The 21,209-nt window shown below is 52.6% G+C and overlaps 1 protein-coding gene across 1 annotated transcript in view; it reads left to right on the top strand.

Moving 5' to 3' along the window:
• The window catches only part of PLXDC1 (plexin domain containing 1), a gene marked incomplete at both ends in the record, with an annotated part of 60,818 nt that extends 40,064 nt beyond the window's left edge, over positions 1-20,754 (top strand). The window contains 7 exons of the mRNA XM_082604142.1: positions 937-1,032; positions 5,534-5,615; positions 8,908-8,968; positions 10,149-10,284; positions 16,970-17,005; positions 19,163-19,323; positions 20,635-20,754. Of these exons, the coding sequence (XP_082460268.1) occupies positions 937-1,032; positions 5,534-5,615; positions 8,908-8,968; positions 10,149-10,284; positions 16,970-17,005; positions 19,163-19,323; positions 20,635-20,754 (692 nt within the window). The remainder of the gene's footprint in view (positions 1-936; positions 1,033-5,533; positions 5,616-8,907; positions 8,969-10,148; positions 10,285-16,969; positions 17,006-19,162; positions 19,324-20,634) is intronic.
• Positions 20,755-21,209: the final 455 nt, after the last annotated feature.

Below are 21,209 nucleotides of genomic sequence, written 5' to 3'. Positions count from 1 at the left end.
AAGGAAACCAACTCCAAGTCACGGTTCTTAGGTGGGCATGGGGGTTTGGTGGAAACTATCAGAGCATCTCAGACTGCCATTTTAGGAGAAGTCATTTCATCTACAATTCCAGCTTTTTCCTCCCAAGGGTGTTGGGGCAGGTGTTAATGTCTTTCCACTTCACAGACAAAAAACCGAGGCCCTAAGGTTACCCTGCTTGTCAGGAGCAGAACTCGACTCAGAACTCAGGGCTCTTGACTCTGAGGTCCTGTAGGAAGTTTCTGCAGGGACCGAGTCAGGACATAAGCCTGGCTCCAGGCCCTGAAACTTGCTCTCCCCTCCATCAAGGAGGGGAGAGGTTCTCCAAGGTCAGCCTGTCCATCTGCAGACGTTTGCAGAGTGCTCACTGTGGGTCACGTTCGGGACCAGGTGATCATAGTCGAATGGTCCCCACCCTCGAAATCAACCCTAATGACCACACAACGTAAGTGCAGTGAGAGGAGGGCACAGGGCAGAGGGGGTGATAAGAGGCAGCTGGTCTAGAGTGGCCACTCAGAGGAAGTGGCCCTGAGCTGGATCTGGAAGGGTGAGCTGGAGAAGAAGAGAAAGGGTGGAAGAGCATTATGGATCAAGGGAACAGCAGCTGTGAAGTCACAGAGGCATGGGAAAGCGTGGACCCCCTGTGTCCTGACCCCGGGAACAGCCGGGCCTCCGCATTATTAACCTGCTTATAACACAAAGCTCTCCCCTCAAGGCCAACTCCTGTTCTCCTGTCTCCCCACAGTTTCAACACCATTATCCCAGGATGATGGGTTTACTTCCTGCCCTCAGTGGCTGCATACTAACTCCCGGTTCCACTCACTACAACCTCTTACCCACCTGTCAGGCTGCAGGTCCAGGCCCTGAAGCCCTCTGGCCTTGAGCTGCTCCTGACGACAGGCTCTGCCTATGTTTCAGAATCTCGGCGAAGGACCATCTTCGAATACCACCGTGTGGAGCTGGACCCCAGCAAGGTCACCAGCACATCTGCTGTGGAGTTCACCCCATTACCAAGTAATTAGGGGTTGTTCCCACTGATGAGGGGGTGGGGAGGCATTCCACCATCCTGGAAAGAGCTTTGGAGTCAGACTGAGTTCCATCCCAGGCCCACCACTGTCCCCTGCCTGGGTACCACCACCTAACTTCTCCGGGCCTCCATTTCTCATTGGTAACATGGGCCTAACACCACCTCCCTCCCAGGGCTACAGTAAGAGTTAGAACTACAGTAGGTAGAGTTGAGGATGTAAATGAAAGCTCAGACATTAACTGGCACATCCCAGGCCCAGGGCGTGGCTTGTGCTTGATACATGACAGCCATTGTTATTAACACATAATTGAAACCCAGGAAAGAGGTACCTCTGAGAACTTAGACTGAGCTCCCAGAAAAGATAATCCAGGAACTGAATGGGTGCATAAGTTTATCATTGTATTTTCCTTAGAGGAGGCATGATGCTGGCATTCTCAGGCAGGAGGTAGTAGAGGGATTTAGCCAGTAGCCCTCCAAGATCCAGGGGGCCTGGTCCTGTCCCTCTTCTGTACCCCACTCACCTGCCATTGAAGGCACGCCATGGCTGGGGCCCCAGCTGCTGCTGTGGACCCCGCAGGATCGGGGTCGGATGTTCTTCAGGATGTGGTCAGGGCAGCTGGGGAGAGTGAGGGAAGGACAGCACTCTCTCGTTCTAGTTTTAAAGAAAGTTTTCATCTCTTCTCCTGTTTCGTGGTACCTCCCAGCTTCCCTCTGAAGCCACGGCCTTCTCCCTGCCTTCTGGGGCACTTCTTGCCTCTCTTTCCCCCTCTTCCTCTTCCCTGGAGGTTCTGGGAGCAGGGGCTGAAGAAAGAAGTGGAGGAGGAAGGGTCTTCTAGAAGGCTAGGCCATGTCCCAGCAGGTGTCCTCCCCTGGAAAAGAGGACGGTCCCTGACACCTAGTCACAGGACAAGGACACCTGCGGTTCCAGCCCCGCCCCCACCCTAGTGGCCCTCCCCCTAGGCAGGGCTTCCTCAAGGACTGGTGAGAACAAACCCAGGAATGAATAAACTGCATTTGGGAACAAGGACATCCAAGGGCAGGGCTAACTGCTGGGGCGGAAGAAGTGAAACATCCTGGGAATGCGTTTCTGGGACGCTGTCTGTACATTTAAGCCACTTCCCACCCCTCCAGTGAATTTTCTGAGCATTTAATAGCACACAGGACATCTGAAATGCAGATGAGAAATAAAGGTCAGTGGGTTTTATGAATATCCCACGAGGCTCCCAGGGTTTTTTCTCAGTTTGACTGGAGCCATTTAAGGGGTCTCCAGAGTCCTTGGGAATGATCATGGGCTCCCATGTAGGGGGAGGGACAGTGCTACCAAGGCTGTGATTTGAACCCCTGGGAGGCTGGTTTGCTTTGTCCTCAGAAAACTCTGCACCCCACAGCCCCAGGCTTTCTCCCTTACCTTTGGGTAGGGGAGGACTTTTAGCCAAAATTCTTCCAGAGGTGTGGCTGGACTGTTTTCAAGCCAAAGCACTCCATGGCTGGTCCCTCTTCTAGAAGAGACTCATGAAAAGGTGGCCTGGGGTGAAGGTGGGAGCTGGGGAGGGGGATTCCCACAGCGGGACCTCGAGACTAGGGGCTCAGGCTCTCGGCTCAGACAGACCTTGGTTCAAACCCAGACCTGCCACTCTTAGCTCTGTGACTCTCTCCAAGCCTCAGTTTCCTCCTCTGTAAAATGGGGATAACAAAAGCAACTATTCATCGATTCCATAAACTTTTGTTAACTGCCTACCACAAGCTGGGTGCTGTTCTAGACCCTCTGGATGCACCAGAGAACAAAACAGCCAGGGCTCTCTTGTTCTTGGGCCAAGTCGGTCCCTGCTTATTTTCTGCCGATGGCTTTTCCTCCACCCTTCCAAAGCCTGCAGAGCCCTGGTAGACAAAAGGACACAGTGCCATCTACAGCTCGTCCCTCCCACAAGGTGACTGAAGGCGACCACGCTGTGCCCACAGCAGCTTTTCTCCCACTCACCAAGGGCTGGTTACCACCTGCCACCTTGTTGGGGGTCCACAGAATGCAAATTGATTCCCTCATTAATGGACTGTGGCCCAGACCCATGAAAACTCACAGAGAGAAGAAATGTATGTGACGTCTAGTGAATGAGTGGTCATTTTCTGTAATTAGTGGTCACTTCTGGCTGCTACCAACATGTTCTGTTCAGCTGCTCATCGGATGAGCCCTTATGTTGCACACAGTTATTCCGGGTCAGTGCCTGTCTGTCCTTAGAATAAAATGCATGGGCTTTGTGGCAGCTGCTTGCCACTCTGAGGTCATTCTGGTTCACTTAAGTGGGCAGCATTTAAGCAAGTGAACAACTCTTAAAATCCAGCCCCCATACCTCCTGCTCCCCGGGCCCTCTCTGCTGGGGGTCCACGCACCCTCCAGCAGCTGCTCCCATGAACTTGCCGGCTCTCCACCCTTGTCCTGCCTGGCTAGGCCCCAGCTGCCCCTCCTCCCCATTCCTACCACCTTCCAGCTCTCCACTCCGCTGAGCCAGCTAGCCTTCTGACTGCTGCTGGGAGCATCCCTGGGCTGTGTTCCTCCCGGGCCTCTGCACACAGAGGCCCCTCTGCTTGGACTTCTCTCCCAGGAGAGCTGCCAGGCTGGCTTCCTCGCTCTCTCAGTCTCCTCAGAGGCCTTCCCCAACCTCCCTGAGTAAAACACATCCCCCACCATCATTCCACCTCCCTGTTCTGATCTGCTTTTCTCCCAGCCCCTCTCACCCCTGGCAACCCTAGGGTGGATCTATTTGTCTGTGTATTTGTTGGCTGTCTCCTCCACTCGACTGCAGGTTCCATGTGGGCAGTGCTTCTGTCTTTTCCTGTTCACGCTGCATCTCCAGCATTGGGACAGTGCCGGGCCTGGGGTAGACACTCAATAAATATATGTTGAAAGAATAAATGAGTGAAGGAGCACCTGATAGGTATATTGAGGGGAATGATGGACCAGAGTCGATAACAAATAGCGTTCACTGGCTCACCCTGTGGCCAGCACTGTTATAAACCCTCTCTCACAGCTGGCCTACCACACAGACAGCATCCTGACCCCTCTTTTTTTTTGCGGTACGCGGGCCAATCACTGTTGTGACCTCTCCCGTTGCGGAGCACAGGCTCCGGACGCGCAGGCTCAGCGGCCATGGCTCGTGGGCCCAGCAGCTCTGCGGCATGTGGGATCTTCCTGGACCGGGGCACGAACCCAGGTCCCCTGCATCGGCAGGCGGACTCTCAACCACTGCGCCACCAGGGAAGCCCCTGATCCCTCTTTTGCAAGTGAGGTACCAAGCCACCAAGAGGTCAGGTAACTCTCCAGGGAAGATGTAAGCTTGGATGAGCAGAGGTCAGCATACCCCCTGGGAATAGCTCACTTCCAAGAGGAGAGGGAGAGGAAAGGAATGGAATTCCATATGCCTGGCCTGGTTTACTCTCAAAAACTCAGCCCCCAAACTTCCCTGGGAGGAGCTGGAGAGGCCAGGAGCGGGCCTCTGACGGCAATCCAGCCACACAAACAGTCCCTAGGAGCAGGGAGTGCTAGCTGGTCAAACCAGGACATCTTAAATCCTTTCCAGTGATTGTAGACAACGCAACTGTAAACACTAAATTTGCCGAGGAGACTCGATCTTAATTGTTCCCAGCACTGGAAGAAATGATACTGATGTGAAGTGATGGTGGCGTTAGCAAATGCTACAGTGGCGATCATACAGCGATAGAAATGGATCAAATCCATATGTTGTACACCTTAAACTTACATGACGTTACATGTCAAATATATGCCGGCTTAAAAAAATCCTTTGCAACCCTGTAATTGTAGGCAATAGGCCAGAAGTATAACTCTCCAGACTAGGTGCAATCCCGTTGTACGTGCTTATGGCGCCCTGTAATTTTCCTTCATAAACCTCATCACAATGATAATTATGTAGTTATTTTTGTTTGATGATCTGCTTAGGGTCTGGCTTTCCATATGACTGTAAGGCCCAAGAAAGTACCAGGTCTTACTGCTGAATCGCCAGCACCAGCTCAGGGCTTGACCCTGAGGAATGAAGGAAGGATGGGAGGGAGGGAGAGAGGAAGGGAGGGAGAATTAAGAGAATCAAGGCTGGGGCTTCCCTGGTGGCGCAGTGGTTGAGAGTCCGCCTGCCGATGCAGGGGACACGGGTTCGAGCCCCGGTCCGGGAAGATCCCACATGCCACGGAGCGGCTGGGCCCGTGAGCCATGGCCGCTGAGCCTGCGCATCCGGAGCCTGCGCTCCGCAACGGGAGAGGTCACAACAGTGAGAGGCCCGCGTACCGCAAAAAAAAAAAAAAAAAAAAAAAAAAAAAAGAGAATCAAGGCTGGACTCAAGTGAGGTGGCATTAAAAACTTCTAGGGTCCCTGCTGGTCAGAGCCTCCAGAGTTCTGCAAGGACCCAGCACTCAGGAAAGTTGCACCTTTTGGAGGCCTGTGGAGGGGCTGGTACTGAGGGGCCGCTGCCTCCTCTCTTGCAGCCTGCCTGCAGCATCGGAGCTGTGACACCTGCATGTCCTCAGACCTGACCTTCAACTGCAGCTGGTGCCGTGTCCTCCAGAGGTTTGTACCAGGCTCACCCTCTTATTCCCACAGGCAGAGTGTGCAGGGGGGCAGACGGTGGCACGGCCCCACTCCCTGCCTCGGGCCTCATTACCAACATGAGGGTATCTCTGGCCAGCGCTACTGTGACACTTAGGACAAGAATATCATGAAAGTGAGTGTCTCCCTGAGGCTTTTGACCCATCAAGGTGACTGTGTGTCACCCCGTGGTGACACTAGACTTCTGGAAGACCATTCAGAGATTCCAGCTACTGCAGCTCCCTCCTCACACCTGGGAGGGTTGGTTCATCCTCTGGCAGGCCTTCTCAAAGAGTGGTCCACAGCTGTGAGCATCCCAGAATCACCTAGGGCTTGCGCTAAACATGCAGATTCCCGGGGCCCACCCCTGGCCCCCTCCATCAGGTCTCTGGGAGAGAAGCCCAAGAGCCTGCATTTTAACACGGTACCTCGTCTGCAAACAAGCGTGAGATCTGCCGGCTCAGGGACGGGATGAGCCTAAGACCCATTGCCATTGGAGTAGAACTCCATGACCCCAAATCAGCACATCAAGATCTTTCTCAGGCTGCAGAAGGGTTTCCTGTGTGGAAATTGCAGGCGTCTGTGGAAAGCTGGAGCAAGTGACAAAGCTGTGTTTGCTTGGTTTTGGAAGCAGGGAAAATTCTGGATGAGATTCAGGTTCAGGCATAGAGTTCTTAAATCCAAGTCATCTTCCTCTCCTTGTTCTGAAATCATTCCCCCACGGATTAGACTCAGAATCTGAGCCCTGTTCTCCTGTCCAAGATAAATAAATGGCAGGGGGGAAAGAAAAGAATTTCTTTGGGGACTAGGGTTCCCATGAGAGTCAGAAAACCTATGAACTACAAGAGCCTTTAAGGCAATCTTGAAAAATTGCAAATTATAGAGGCTCTGAGTTCTCTGCAGCTGTCCTGAATCTGTCAGTGTTTCCTTTGCTCCTTTCCAGTATCCTGGTGCAGAAATAGAAGCCATTGCCTTTATAGGCCGCCTGCCTAGCACACAAGACACAGCTCTGGGCGGGGAAGAGAGAGGGGTTCTCATCAGGCCTCCCAGGTGTTCTTCCCAACAGCTGTGCTCTTATTCACTCTCTTGGGGCCTCAGTTTGTTTTCCCTGTAAAATGGGCTGGGGTTATGTGATTCGGGGAGATGTGGGTGAGGAACATGCCTGTTACTTTAACTCCTCAAATACCAGATAGTATTTTTGCCAAGTGTTCAGGGCCCTTCACATGAAAGGCACAGAGCCTCAGAGAGAGTACACAGGGCACACCCCAGGTTGGTTCTTCCTGGCGTGGAGCTTTGCGGTGTGGTCCATCTTGTGCACTTTCAAGTTTGAGAGTCACTGTCTGAGCATAGGGAGATAATCCAGATGACTGCAGAGGAGCCCTGGAATGCTGGGGCTGGCTGCCACCGCATGACTCAGTCAGTGTCCACCAACAGCTGAGCCATGAGAACTGCAAAATGGGTCAGATGAAAGCAAAACCCTGGCTTGATACAGCCCCCACTTAATGCATACGCCCAAACCCTGAAAACTATGACAGTTTAATGAGGGTTGGTCAGGGGGAGGGCAGGGCTTTGGGTGTGGACACTGCCTTTGCTGGGTTATGTCAACTACGGGACAAAGAAGCTCCATCAGGGATCCTGTCCCCGGATGTCCGTGGGCCTGGGCTCACTGAGCACGGGCCCCTTCTTGACAGATTTCTGGAGCCTCAGCTTCAACTGAGAGCTGACTCCAGGTTCCTAAAAAGCCAGAGGTCAGAGCTGGTGCAGGGGGCCGGCCACCATGGTCTCTGCCACCAACAGCTGCTTGAAACCACCACATGGGTTCTCGGCTTCCCCTCCACCTACTCTGCCCTCTGCGGCCTCCCAGAGCTTCCCCTCCCCGTGCTGGGGCCAGATCTGATTTAGATTATTTCACTTATCATGCAGGTATTTTCCTTTCATCCCTATCGCCCCCCCCAGTGACCCACTCTGAAGTCTATGGGTGACTTTGACTCCAGGATTTGGCTCTGGAAATGAGGGTCATACATAACCCTTGTCTTACAGTGTTGTCATGGGGGTCCCATGAGATAGTGCCGGAGCAGCATGTGACTGGGGCAGCACCTGGCATTCAGGAGGCACTCAAACAGTGGCCATTTCTCATGCCCTTCTCCTTTGCATCTGGGTTGGTTGGGCCCGAGCTTGGAAAGGGGTGCTCTTAGACATTTATCAAAGGCTCAGTCCTCGAAAGAACCAGTTAGTTTGGCCTAAAAGAAACTTTAGTCCCCAGCCCCCAACAATGCCCTTAATCTTCCATCCCTCAAGGGAGGGGGCATGGAGGACCTGACAGAGGGGGTGTGGATGGCTCAGCTCAGCTGCCCCTGCTGCAGGAGAAGCAGCTCAGAGACATCTTCAGAAGGAAGAAAGACTGACAGCGCCTGGAAGCCTCAGCCTCACCAGGTCTCGGATAGATGGGCAGGCAGTTGCTGGTGCAGAGTTAACCAGCCACGAATCCTTTCGCAGCACTGGTGGCTTGGGATATTATCTTCCCATGCGGAGGTTCCTGAGCTTACGTAGGGCTGGGTGGATTCTCCTGGCACCAAAGAGTGAAGAACGGAACTTTGAGCGCGATGCCATGGAGAACATTCTCTGGTTCATCCTCGCACCACACCCCTTCCCTAGGGAAGCCCTGGGCATCTTCCAGCCCAGCTGAGCCCTCATTGTCCTCCGGAAACCCTTGCCAACCAGCGTTGAATCTCTCCCAGTCTCTGGCAGGACCCTGACTTCTGCCTTTCAGTGATCACACAGGGGGTGTTGGCCAGATTGGCTGATGTCCACCCTCAGCCCCGCCCCTCCTTGACAAGTTTAGGCTCCTCCACAAAGAAAGGGGGCTTGGTGAAGGAGTAAGACTTTCCCCAGATGAGAACATGTGTGTGAATTCCCTGGATTCTCAGCAATTTCATGGCCACCCAGAGTCAGGAGGGTCTTAAAGGTCATTAGAGGTCATGCAGTCTGTCAGCTCCCCCTACACACACCACATCTGGGCAGATGTGGCCTTGGTCCTGGGGATCTTGGTCAGGAGGAGGGAGAAGGTGCCACACGTAGCTTCCCCTCCTTTGGGGGAAGGAATAGAGGGGGCGGGAGGGTCTGACTCTCGCTCCCACGGCACCTGCCCCGTGGTCTTGGGGAGGTTCGCCCCCTCCTTGCTATCATCGAGAGCTGTTACCGCGTAGGGGGAGGTGAAGGGGAGGGCTTCTCTGTCAATCCCATCACGCCTCTGGCCTTCTGGTTTCCCCTGCAGATGCTCCAGTGGCTTTGACCGCTACCGCCAGGAGTGGCTGTCCTATGGCTGTGCCCAGGAGGTGAGAGGCTTAAGTGAGCCAGCTGTGGGGAAGAGCAGGGCTGCTAACTCGGGTAGCTCTTCTCAAGGCATCTCTGGCTCTTGATGAAATTCTCCCCTCCACCTGGGGCTTGTCTCCCTGTCTGCTCTGAGCCAATTAGACCCACGTGGGAGGTTTCCGAGGGCTCGATGGGTCCCTGAGACAAGCACTTCTGGGGACTTGGCCTGGAGCGGCAGCTCTCCAGGGGCTCTTTTGGTCCTTACAGAGGGTACGTTGGGCGTGGCCTTGGCCACAGCGGGATCCTCCGGGAGGCTGTGCACCTGGTGGTGTTCAAAAAGCAACTACCCGGCTCCAGCCCTCCGGCATTTGAGGAAGGCAGTGGTTCTGGGAACGAAGAGGGTTGTTCCTGGCACCTCCCATTTAGAATCCCATGCAGGTTCCTTCTCACTGCTGGAATTTTCCATGAATGCTCAACACTTTGACTCTGGGTGGGGAGCATCCAATTCTCACACCTTATACTGACACAGACCCTTTCATCCATGCATCCTTCCCCCCTCCCTTCCTCTCTCCATTGCAGTACAAGCACAGCGCATGCGCCCAGCACTTCCCCGCATGCTGCCCTGCATTTGCTCTGATTTAATCCTAACACGGTCCCCGGGAGCTGGGGGCCAGTGCCCCCACTGACCAGAGCGGAAACTGAGGCTCAGAGAGGTTTAGTGATTTGGCCTGCAGCTCACAGCTGGTGAGATGGTGACGGTGCCAGGCCCAGCATTTAAATGCAAACCCCCAGAATTACTGCCGTGTGCTCACCACCATCTGCTTTATCAGTAAGGCTGGGTGAGCTGTTTCTGGCCTTAAAAAAAAAAAAACTTTGTCCATCCAGAAGCCTACTTCTGACGTTGGCTGTTGGTGAACGTACAGATTCGCTTTATTTAAGATTGGCATCTCAGCTCCTTCTTTCAGGAGGGATTCGAAGCAGCTGACAGATAAATTGCCCTGTAAGATAAGACGCTTTCAGGATAAAGTGGAAAGCTTAAATGTATTCAGAGCCCAGCTTTGGTTAGATTACCATGCTTGGGCCACGCACCGGAATCTTAAATCTTCTGGCCGCTGAGGGATGCAAGCGCCCCACCACCCTCCTGTGTGCAGCACGGCCGCCGGCGAGGCCTCTGTCCAGGGCAGCACAGGATCTCTCTTGCAGGCAGAGGGCAGGACGTGTGAGGACTTCCAGGACGAGGACTCCTTCTCGTCCTCCCCCGACAGCTCCTTCAGCCCCTTTGACGGAGACCTCACCACCACCTCCTCTTCCGTCTTCCTCGACAGCCTCACCACGGAAGGTAAGAGCTGGGAGGAGCCACCGCCCTGGAGCATCACTGTCCCTGATGGGGATTATCTCAGGGAACAGGGTTGCTCCATCCTTTCACACCTGAGGCTCCAAGAGTGGGGGCACTTGCTGGTGAGGGGCAGAAGCCAGGTTTAGAGCGAGTAGACTCCACGCCCATATCAGGGCTGTGGGATGGAATTCACTGTGGCGAGGGGAAAAATTACTGTCCCAGCACACCGCCAGGTATTTTATATAATATCACGGTTCATCTTAATAGCGATCCTTAGAGAACCTGTGAGGTCTTAGCATCCCTGTAGCAGGTATGAACTCAGTCCACACACTCAGACGTCAGGGAAAGATTGCCTGATTTTTCTGACTTCCCTTCCGGCTCCCACCCCTCGCCGAGCTGGGCTGGTGGGGAGTTCCACCCCTGCTGTCCTGGGGCTTGGCTACTCAGTCCTGTGACGTCCAGCGGGCAGAGGGTAGGGTGGGGCAGCTCTGACCATCTTGGGTTGCTACTGATCCATCTCTGCTTCTTCAGGCCTGGGTGTCCCTGGGGCCTTCTCTGCCATCCCCATGTTACCGCTGGAATGGCGACTCCTGGGTTCTTGTCCTCTCAAGGGAAAGAATTCAATTGAGAGACATAGAGTAGTTTTAAGCAGCAGGAGTTTTATTAAGCAAAGCAAAAGTACACCCTCAAGAAAGGAGGACAGTAAGCTGTCTAGGCACCAGAAGCAGCCCTGCAGGGAGGGTAGGGCTGGGTTTTTCAAAATCGTGGAAAGCCCCTCCCTGTGTGCTGCATCATTGGATTGACAAGTTGATTGACAGCTTTAGGTTATATGACTTTGCTCCTTGTATGCAGGCACTTACCCATAAGCACCCAATCGGAAATGGGGGTGAGGGTGGGGAACCACAATGCTAATTTATTATAAGTACCGCATAATGAACACCAGGTTAGTCTGAGTCACCTCTTAGGTCTGGGTGCACCTGTGCCAACTGGTGCTGATGGTTTGGAAAACCCTGTTGGGTTTTCAATATCTTGCTTGGTCCTGATAAGGCTGGAAACTTAGCGGTCCTTAACCACAAAAAGGGAGGATCTCTGGGCATGTTCTGGTCACCAGTGTCCAGGTGGGGAGGGAAAGATGACCCCATCCAGGATGGGGCGGGACCCACTCACATCTGACTAGCTACCTAACACTGTCTTTAGTTCCACGGTCCGTTTCTTCCCATTTCTTTGAGTCCAGTTCTCAGAATTGTGGCAGCTTATGTCATGGCTACAGTCTGGTCATCATGTAGTTAACTTCTTCCACCTGATGGGGGTTTCAGTATCTATAAGACAGCTCAAATGATATGGCTCAGAATATTATCTATAGCCCTTGAAGAGGAACTAAAGGTCCTTGACTATGCTTAATGCCTAGACTATTATTATTCAGTCTTATTGGACTATTTTCCCTTGTTTCTGCATCTTCTCACATCTCTGATTAAACTTACTCTTTGGCTAAAGTTTTTCCACAGACAAAAGGTAGGCTGAGGACATGGGGGGCAAGGACCATAGGGTCCTGCTCCGTTTCACCCAGGCCTGGGGTCTTATTGAAGCTGCTAGAGGTCCAGCCACCCTGTGGGGAACCCCGTGCAGGCTCCTCGGATTCTTTGGCTATCTCTGAGAAATTCCTCCCTCATCCTTTTTCAATACATGACATCTAGGTTTTAGCCCCTTGCCCTAAGTCTAAGACTGAAAGCCTTATGGGCTCTTACCACTTCCCCTGAGCGAGATTACCTGTTTGAAAGGGGCAAATGGAAAGCAGGAAAGGAGAAAAAATTTAATATTTTTAAACATTATTCATCCACAATCCCATTTTATAGACAAGGAAATAGGCTCATAAGGAGTTGTTCAGCCGTGGAATGTTCTTTTCGTGGTGCCCCCCTGACTTTTTTTTTTTTTTTTTTTGCGGTACGCGGGCCCCTCACTGTTGCGGCCTCTCCCGTTGTGGAGCACAGGCTCCGGACGCGCAGGCTCAGCGGCCATGGCTCACGGGCCCAGCCGCTCCGCGGCATGAGGGATCTTCCCGGACCGGAGCACGAACCTGTGTCCCCTGCATCGGCAGGCGGAATCTCAACCACTGCGCCACCAGGGAAGCCCCCCACCCCGCGCCACCAGGGAAGCCCCCCACCCCGACTTTTTAAATGCAGCCTAGAGGACTGAAGAGCAGGAACCCATGGATCTGTCTGGAGGGATGTGAACAGTTGATAGAAAGAGAAACTATTTAAGGGCACTGACCATGTGCCACCTAGGGTGGTAACATTGTGCACCCATTCATATTCACTTAGTCTTCGGAACAATCCTGTACGTTGATGCTGTTTGATCCCCATTTTACAGAGGAGACACTATGGCTCAGAGAGGTTGATGGCTTGCCCAAGGTCACACAGCCAGGAAGAGGTGGAGTCAGGTCTCATCTAGCTCCAAAAGCAGCAGTCTTGCCCCGCGACCCCACCGCCTTTCTCAGTGCTGAAAAAAAATAGAAAAGCGTCTTCATGGATTCAATGGATGGAAAAATAGGGAAGGGTGAACAGGTGGGCAGATTCAGACAGGTCCCAGCACTCTGAACTTGCCCAGGAATAACAAGTAACTGGTTAAAGCTCAGGTATTGAGAGCAGAGACTGTGCCAGTGCTGCGAGGGATTCAATACATCAATGAAAAATGACACAGGAGGAGATCTTGCCCTCAGGGAGTTAATAACTGAGTCCAGGGGCGACCTTCCAGTTAAAGGAAACTCTACGTAAAAAGAAGAACCCCCGGCCAGTCACTCCTGAGTTAACCCTATGTGCTGCTGAGGGCACGGTCTGAGCCCAGAGCTGGGCTGGGGGCTGCACACCCCGTCCTCCAGGTCAGAACCCAGCCTTTCCCTCAGAGGTTTACGTCTGCATGAGGCATAGTGCCTGAGGCCAGAAGGGTGTCTGTGTGGGCGTGGAGAGCCCAGCGCGTGGCATCTGGGGGCTGGATTCAAATCCTGACTTGGAAGTATTCTCCATTTCTCCCGGGTTATTGCCCTGATGAGCTGTCCCTACATAGAGGCAGCGTGTTGTGTTTATCAGTTTTATCATGTGTGTGTCTTCTATCAGCCCAGGAATGTGTCATTTCTGTTTGCTGTGTAATAGTCCCCAAAAGAAAAACATATGTCCTTCCAGTCCTGGAGGGGGTGGTAGAGATTGTTAGGTTACCTCTACAAGAAAAAAATTGGGGGGACTTCCCTGGTGGTCCAGTGGTTAGGACTCCACGCTTCCACTGCAGGGGGCACAGGTTCGATCCCTATCAGGGAACTAAGATCCTGCAAGCCATGTGGTGCAGCCAAAAAAAAAAAAAAAGAAAGAAAGAAAGAAAAGAAAAATTGATAAAGACTTCCCCCCACCCCAAACTCTCAAGGTGTCCGGAGGGACAGGTTTGGGTCACTCCCTGCCTGTGCAATTATAACCCACACAGGGAGACTTACTGGAGGCAGAGTATATCTTGGGGTCCAGGAAGACGTTGTGAATGAAGGGGATACAGCACTTCAGCCAGGGGGACCACCTGGTCAGAGCAGAGCTGGAGAGCAGAGAAGTTAGTGAGAGCAGCTGCTGGAGGGTGCGTGGACCCCCAGCAGAGAGGGCCCGGGGAGCAGGAGGTATGGGGGCTGGATTTTAAGAGTTGTTCACTTGCTTAAATGCTGCCCACTTAAGTGAACCAGAATGACCTCAGAGTGGCAAGCAGCTGCCACAAAGCCCATGCATTTTATTCTAAGGACAGACAGGCACTGACCCGGAATAACTGTGTGCAACATAAGGGCTCATCCGATGAGCAGCTGAACAGAACATGTTGGTAGCAGCCAGAAGTGACCACTAATTACAGAAAATGACCACTCATTCACTAGACATTACACGCATTTCTTCTCTCTGTGAGTTTTCATGGGCCTGGGCCACAGTCCATTAATGAGGGAATCAATTTGCATTCTGTGGACCCCCAACAAGGTGGCAGGTGGTAACCAGCCCTCAGTGAGTGGGAGAAAAGCTGCTGTGAGCAGAGGATGGTCACCTTCAGTCACCTTGTGGGAGGGACTGGTAGGTGTCCTTTTGTCTGCCAAGGGTAGATGTGGACTGGGCTACAATGGATTTCCAATGGTCTAGATTCAAAACAAGTTGATTCCAATCAAGTTAATTTGTCCAACGATGTTTAGGGTTACTTTGGTTAGTGTTGAGTAACCAATTCATCATTTCAACTTGTAGTAACAAAATAGACTCAGAGGCGTACATAAATACCTAGTGTATTGAAATTCCTGAAGAAAACGTATCTTTCTATTATATGCCTACAACTCTCTATTTGTTTTGTTTTACTTTGAATTTTTAGGGGTGCTTTTTATCATTTTATTTTATTATTATTATTTCTTAAAATTTATTTCTTTATTTTTGGCTGCGTTGGGTCTTCGCTGCTGTTTGCAGGCTTTGTCTAGTTGCAGTGAGCAGGGGCTACTCTTCGTTGCGGTGCATGGGTTTCTCATTGTGGTGGCTTCTCTTGTTGCAGAGCATGGGCCCTAGGCGCGTCGTCTTCAGTAGTTGTGGCATGTGGGATCGTGGGCTCTAGAGCGCAGGCTCAGTAGTTGTGGCTCACAGGGTTAGTTGCTCTGCGGCATGTGGGATCTTCCCAGACCAGGGCTCGAACCCGTGTCCCCTGAATTGGCAGGCGGATTCTTAACCACTGAGCCACCAGGGAAGTCCCAAGGGATGCTTTTTAAATTTAACTTTTTTATAAATTATGTAACAGTTAAACGATAATTAACATGGTTCCAAAGTCAAATCTACAAAGGTAGCTTATGTTCAGAGAAGTTTAGTTTCTAGTCTTCTCCCCTCCGCCCTATTCCCTCTTTCCTCTATGAGGGACCATTTAAAATTTTTCTTACGGTTTACTCTTTCATTATCTAATGTGATTTTTTGATATTTGAAGATTTATTGGAAACGTATAGCAGAGCAGGATGCCACGTCCAGGTACTGGGAGTGTAAATAGCTGGGTATCGAGAGGCTCACAGTCTATGGAATCAATGGGACCCAAGATGCCACAGAAACAGATACCAAATGCAATGGGACACAGGGGAGGACATACCCATCTGTCCTCCGGGAAGTGACGGGCCTGGACCAGGACTAGGGTGAGGCAAGTGAGGCACTCAGGGCAGGTGTCAAGTTTAAGGAGGCACCAAAAAAAAAGCAATAATTAAGATAATAATCTTTTCTTGCAATATTTGTAAACATCAAAATTAATGCCAAAAATTCCATAATAAACAAAATTTCAAAAAATTCTAAAAGGACAGGATCAGACCCTGTGTCATATGTATCACCCTAGCCCCAGCCCTGCAGGGGGCATTTCAGGGGTGGGACTTTTTTTTTTTTTTTTTTTTTTTTTTTTTGTGGTACGCGGGCCTCTCACTGTTGTGGCCTCTCCCGTCGCAGAGCACAGGCTCCGGACGCACAGGCTCAGCGGCCATGGCTCATGGGCCCAGCCGCTCCGCGGCATGTGGGATCCTCCCTGACCGGGGCACGAACCCGTGTCCCCTGCATCGGCAGGCGGACTCTCAACCACTGCGCCACCAGGGAAGCCCCAGGGGTGGGACTTTTGAAAGAGAAGGGGAAGAACATGCAGCAGCTCAGAGGCCTGGGAGGGCTCCAAGGTCAGGAGAGCCTTGGGTAGCTTGTCACAGACACTGACACGCTGTTGAGTTGTGGCCAGTGGTAGGAGAAAAGAAGATTGGGACACACTGAGAAGGGCCTTGAACATCTGTGAACAAAGGGGAGCCAGTGAAAGCCTTTAAAATGAGGAGGATGGTGGAGGTGCTAGAGGGGAAGGAGGCACGAAGTGCAGGTTGCAGGCCCTACATTGTGGAAGGTTCCGCTGGTTTAGCGTTTGGATGCCTGAAGCAGTCATCTCCAGTCATCTAGAGCATTCTCCTGCCATGGAATTCTTGCTGTCCTTTCCCCATAGGAATCTGTGGGGAGGAGCCACAGGAAGGGCCAACCTTTGGAACTTATTTAGGAGGCTGCAAGATACACTCCTTGAGGTGTAGAGGGAGTGTGTCGTACCCTGGGAAGTCTCCAAGCAGATTCGATCTTGTGACACACACACCTCTCCTCAAATCCTTCCTCAGCTTCCCGCTGCCCCTTAGGAGACTGCCCCTTAGGCCCTCAACTTGGCTTTCCAGACAGCTGATCCCCCCACCCCCCGCTTCACCCCCCTCTCACCACCCTTCATTCACATCCTCGCTACCCTCCAGCTGCACTGAACTGCTTTTTTTGTCTCAAATGGCCAAGCTCTTGCTGACTCCCGCCTTTGCCCCCGCTCTCTCCTCTCTCTGGGACCCTTTCTCCCAGCCCCATAGCTCATCCCTCCTTCTTGACTCCCTTTGTCTGGGCGAGGCCCCCAGTCGGAGTCAACTCCCAGTAAACACTCAGTAAATATTTGTTGAATGTATGAACACTACGAAAAGTTGGCTTGTCTGTGGCCTTCTCCCTTTACACTGCTGTGTGACTTTGAGCAAGTCACCTCCCCTCTCTGTGCTTCAGTTTCCCAGCCTTCAAAATGAAGGGTTGGACTTGAAGCTCCCTAAAGTCTCATCCAGACCTAGTGACAGAGGCCATCATGATTCCACTAATCTTGTGCCTTCTCTCCTTTCCCTTTGAAGATGACACCAAGTTGAATCCCTATGCAGAAGGAGAGGGTGAGTACAGAACTGCCTGCACCTCTCCATCACACCACTGCCTCTTGGACCCACCCTGGAAGAGGGCGCAGCCGTCACCTGGCCTCTTTGCTTTTACTCTGAGTGGGGGAGGGGGCAACAGCAGCAGCCTGCGCTTCCCAGACTTCCTGCTGGGTGGGAAGGCAGGGGGCTTCTGGGAACAGACCCCCTAGACTGAAGGAGCAAATCTACATCTAGACATTTCTCATCTCAGCCAGGAACCTCCTGTGGTTCTTCTCCTGGCCTCTGTGCCCTTGAGTATCCGCTTCTCTGATAGGAGTGAGAGGAGGAAGTGAGGACTAAGCTAGAGCAGGCATGGCTGTGTGGGCCTGTGGCCCTGGCTTCTGTCCCCAGGGGCCTCCCAGCCAATGAGGGGTGGAGAGCAGCTTCTCTCACTCAAGTGGCATTTGATTCCCAACCTGACTTGGCAGAGAGTACATAAACGTTGCCCACCACAATTTTTACAGGGCGCCAGAAGGTGGGGTCCCCTTTCCCCAGGACTGCCTGGGGGATAACCTCCTCTCTGGGGACATGGGTGACCCCGCCTCCCCTGCCCTTTGCCCAGAGCCAGCTCAAGCCCTTGCCGCAACTACCACAAAGGGGAGATGGAAGAGCCTTCCAGCCCCAGGGGCTGGGAGACTGTTACCTGGGCTCCGGCAGGAGAGGAGGGGCTGTTAACGCAGCACATCTTGATGGGGTCTCCCACGGGAGATGGAGCCATTGCTGCTCTGTGGGCTGTGGGTGTGAGTGTACACGTGTGTCTGTTGGGCTGGGGGGAAGCAGGGGGCCCTGGGCCACGTTCCCCTTACACTGCACCATGTGCTCATCATCCCAAGCTCTGCCCCTCAGATCATAGGGTCACTGAAGGCTGAGGTCTGATGGCCAGCTCAGGAGAGGCCAGCTTGGGGCGTGTCATCGCAGCTCCCCCAGCTCTTGGCAGATAGAGGCATGAACCACGCACAGGAGTGCCCCAGGATAGTTTCTCTCCTGGTTTTTTTTTCTGCTGACAGAGAAAAGGGGATGGGGAACATAATGATTTTGGATGCACACAACATCTTATTAAAAATCTCTACCCCCTGTTGACTCCCATTCCACCCACCAGCGATGTAAAGTGGGTTCAATATTTGTGTTGCTTACATGCTCATCTGTCTTCTCTATGTCGTTATCTCCACATCCTTTTAGGGTAGGGAGAAGGAGCAAAAGCCCACCCCAGGTAATATCAGGGAACTAGGTTTCTTGGTGGCTGGCACTCACTGTGTCCTTGGACAAATCACTTCATCTCTCTGTATTTCCATTCCTTCAGCCGTACGAGAAGGGTTGGACTGCATGAGCTTCCAGCTCGATAGTCTATGGAAAATACCCAGTCTTCTCCTGGGGAATGTATTTCAAATGCTTGGAATGTCCACAAAGAGTGTCTACTGGTTTATTAGCCCTCAGAGTGTCTAGTTCATTTCTTTTATTGAGTTCCTCTGATGGGTCTGCCAATTTTTCTAAGAGTTGAAAACACAGAGATGAATAAGACACTGTCCTTGCCCTACAGGAGGTCACAATCTGGTCATGGACAGTGACAGGTAAAAATGTGGTCATTTTGCTATCATAATAGCTAACACTTTTTAAAGTTGTGCAAGATACCAGCCGTGATCCTCAGCAGTTGACATGAATTATCTCATTTTCACCCTCTCAGTAACCCTACCAGGTACTTAACATTATTACCCTTGTGCTACAGAAACAATAACCGAGACACAGAGAAGTTAAATAATTTGCCCAAGGTCACACAGCTCGTAAGTAGCAGAGCCTGGATTTGAATCCAGGCAGCCAGACTCCAGGTCCCAACTCTTAACCATCACATGCCCTTTGTGAATTCCTTAAAAGAACTTATATGGGATGCATACTGGAGATAAATTTTATGATCCTTAGTAGACATTTGGGCAACTTTTAAGTGATTTTGGAAAACCACCTGAACCGTGCTAAGAACAAAGTTAATGTCATACTCATAATGGTTCCACCGACTCCACCTTTTCATGTATTTGATAAGTAGACCTGAAGGTTCAGTCGGCTTTCATCTCTGGGACTTTGTCAGAACCCAGGACCCCATGACCCCACCTTCCTTGCTCCCCTGACCTAATGGTCTCTCCACAGGCCTTCAGAACAACCTGTCCCCCAAGACAAAGGGCCCCCCCTTGCACCTGGGCACCATTGTGGGCATCGTGCTGGCCATCCTCCTCTTGGCGGCCATCATCCTGGCCGGGATCTACATCAGTGGCCACCCGACCTCCAACGCTGCACTCTTCTTCATCGAGGTCAGTGCGGGATTGGGCCGCCTCTCTGGCGTCTACATCAGTGTTCCCCCAGCCTTTCAGTACCTGCCTCTCCCCATCTCATCCCTCACCCGCCACGTGCCAGCCTCCTGTTTCCACCTGAGGGGCTTCATTGACTCCATCCAGGCACATCTTGCACTGCCGGGCGCCCTCTGAGTCCCGAGCCCCCCAGGGCTTGACCCCTCAGGACACCTCCGGCCCTCTTGCCCTGTTGAACAGCCTCTGCTTTTGCGCTCCCATTTGTGAAATCAGAACAGTCCCAGAAGAAAGAAAGAGGCCAAAAATGCCTCACATGACCCTTGAGTGTTGTGCAACCATCCCTAATGATTTATGGTCTCTCACACCCAAATTCCAGGCCTGGTGCTTATTCAAAGCCATAATGGAACTGAGGTCTCTGCCTCTTGGCCTGCTGTGTGCGATTTTCGATTAGATTTGACAGGCCATAGTAATCATAAGAGTTGCTCTGTCTGGGAGCCTTTGTTGAGGAGGCTGCAGTTTGCGACATCTCAGGATTCAGAAGAGCCAGCCTGAGGTGCAGCATGGGAAGTAAGGCCTGGGCCCCTTCACTCTGGGCCACAGAGCTCAGCAGCCCCTGCCCCAGCCCCCCACTCTCGGCATCTGACCAGCTCTCTGAATCCTACAGTGATGGGGCCTCTGGGACTGCAATCCTGCACATGGGTCACAAGCCCCCGACCTCATCACCCAGAGGCCTAGGTGGTTCCCTCCTCTCTGTTTAGATGCCCCCTGTTTCTTATGAATTCTAACCAGTCATTCTTAGGTTAAGATTAAGACCTCCTGAGGCTAAGGCCAACCTTGTTTCAGCTGGGGAACCTGCAGATCCCCAGCCACAGGGATGCTGACCAGAGGTCTGATGCAGGCCTGGGAATCTGCATTTCCTTCAGCTCCCCAGCTCTGATGCAGGACCTGTACTATCTGGAGGGTTATCTTAGCGTTTCCAGAGCCTCCCAGATCATTCCATCTCTCACCCACTCGCTCACTTTCCACAGTCTCAGGACTCCACTCAGTGTGCTGCTGAGCTTTTCACCTTGTGTCCTGCAGGCCACGCGGCGAGGAATAAAATGACCTCTTCCTTCCCAACTCCTGGGGCTCCCAGCAGGTTTCCCAGGGGGGCGAAGGCTCACAGCCGGGAGCCTTCTGGGGGAGAGGGCCCTAAACTTCACCCTCCGCCAGCACCTTTGAGAAGTGCTCAGAGCCGCCCCCGGGGGAAGGGGGAGGGGGGAGGGTCCCGGGGGAGGGATCGTGCCCGCTGACTCTGCGCCTGTGTCCCCGCAGCGGAGACCTCGCCGCTGGCCGGCCATGAAGTTCCGCAGCCACCTTAACCACTCCACCTACACAGAAGTTGAGCCCTCAGGCCACGAGAAGGAGGGCTTCGTGGAGGCCGAGCAGTGCTGAGAGCGCCAGGTCTCCCTTGGAAGGGTAGGAAGGAAGACCCAGGGACCTCAGCAAACATGAGTCAAAGCAAAGCAGAGAAGTGACTTTCCTTGGCCTCCTCTGAACACACCCTGGCTGGGAAGCTGAGCCCATGGTCTGTGGTACCAGAGCTATAGTTTGGCCATCACACCGCAACTATTGAAGCAGGAGGCAGAAAAGCAACCACATTGAATTTTTAAGGAACAGTAACCTAATTTCAGCCTGTTTTGATGCCAGGGGTCTCCCCTTCTGAGTCTCTCAATGGTCTACTCTGTAGCTGCCTCAGAGGTCCCCTCCCACCTGGAGACGGCCAGATGCCCTGCTCCAGTCACCTGACGCCCCTGCATCTGACACAAGAAAACCCAGCTCTAGACTGGGGCCGCTGTATTCCAGGGTCCATAGACTCCAGAGCTGGTCCTCAAGGCTATGGATGCAGC

The sequence above is a fragment of the Mesoplodon mirus genome (assembly GCF_964341445.2).
Source record: "Mesoplodon mirus genome assembly, chromosome: 18".
NCBI classification, from domain to species: domain Eukaryota; kingdom Metazoa; phylum Chordata; class Mammalia; order Artiodactyla; family Ziphiidae; genus Mesoplodon; species Mesoplodon mirus.
The sequence above is the reverse complement of the archived record's forward strand: the minus strand, read 5'-3'. Positions and strand labels throughout refer to the sequence as shown.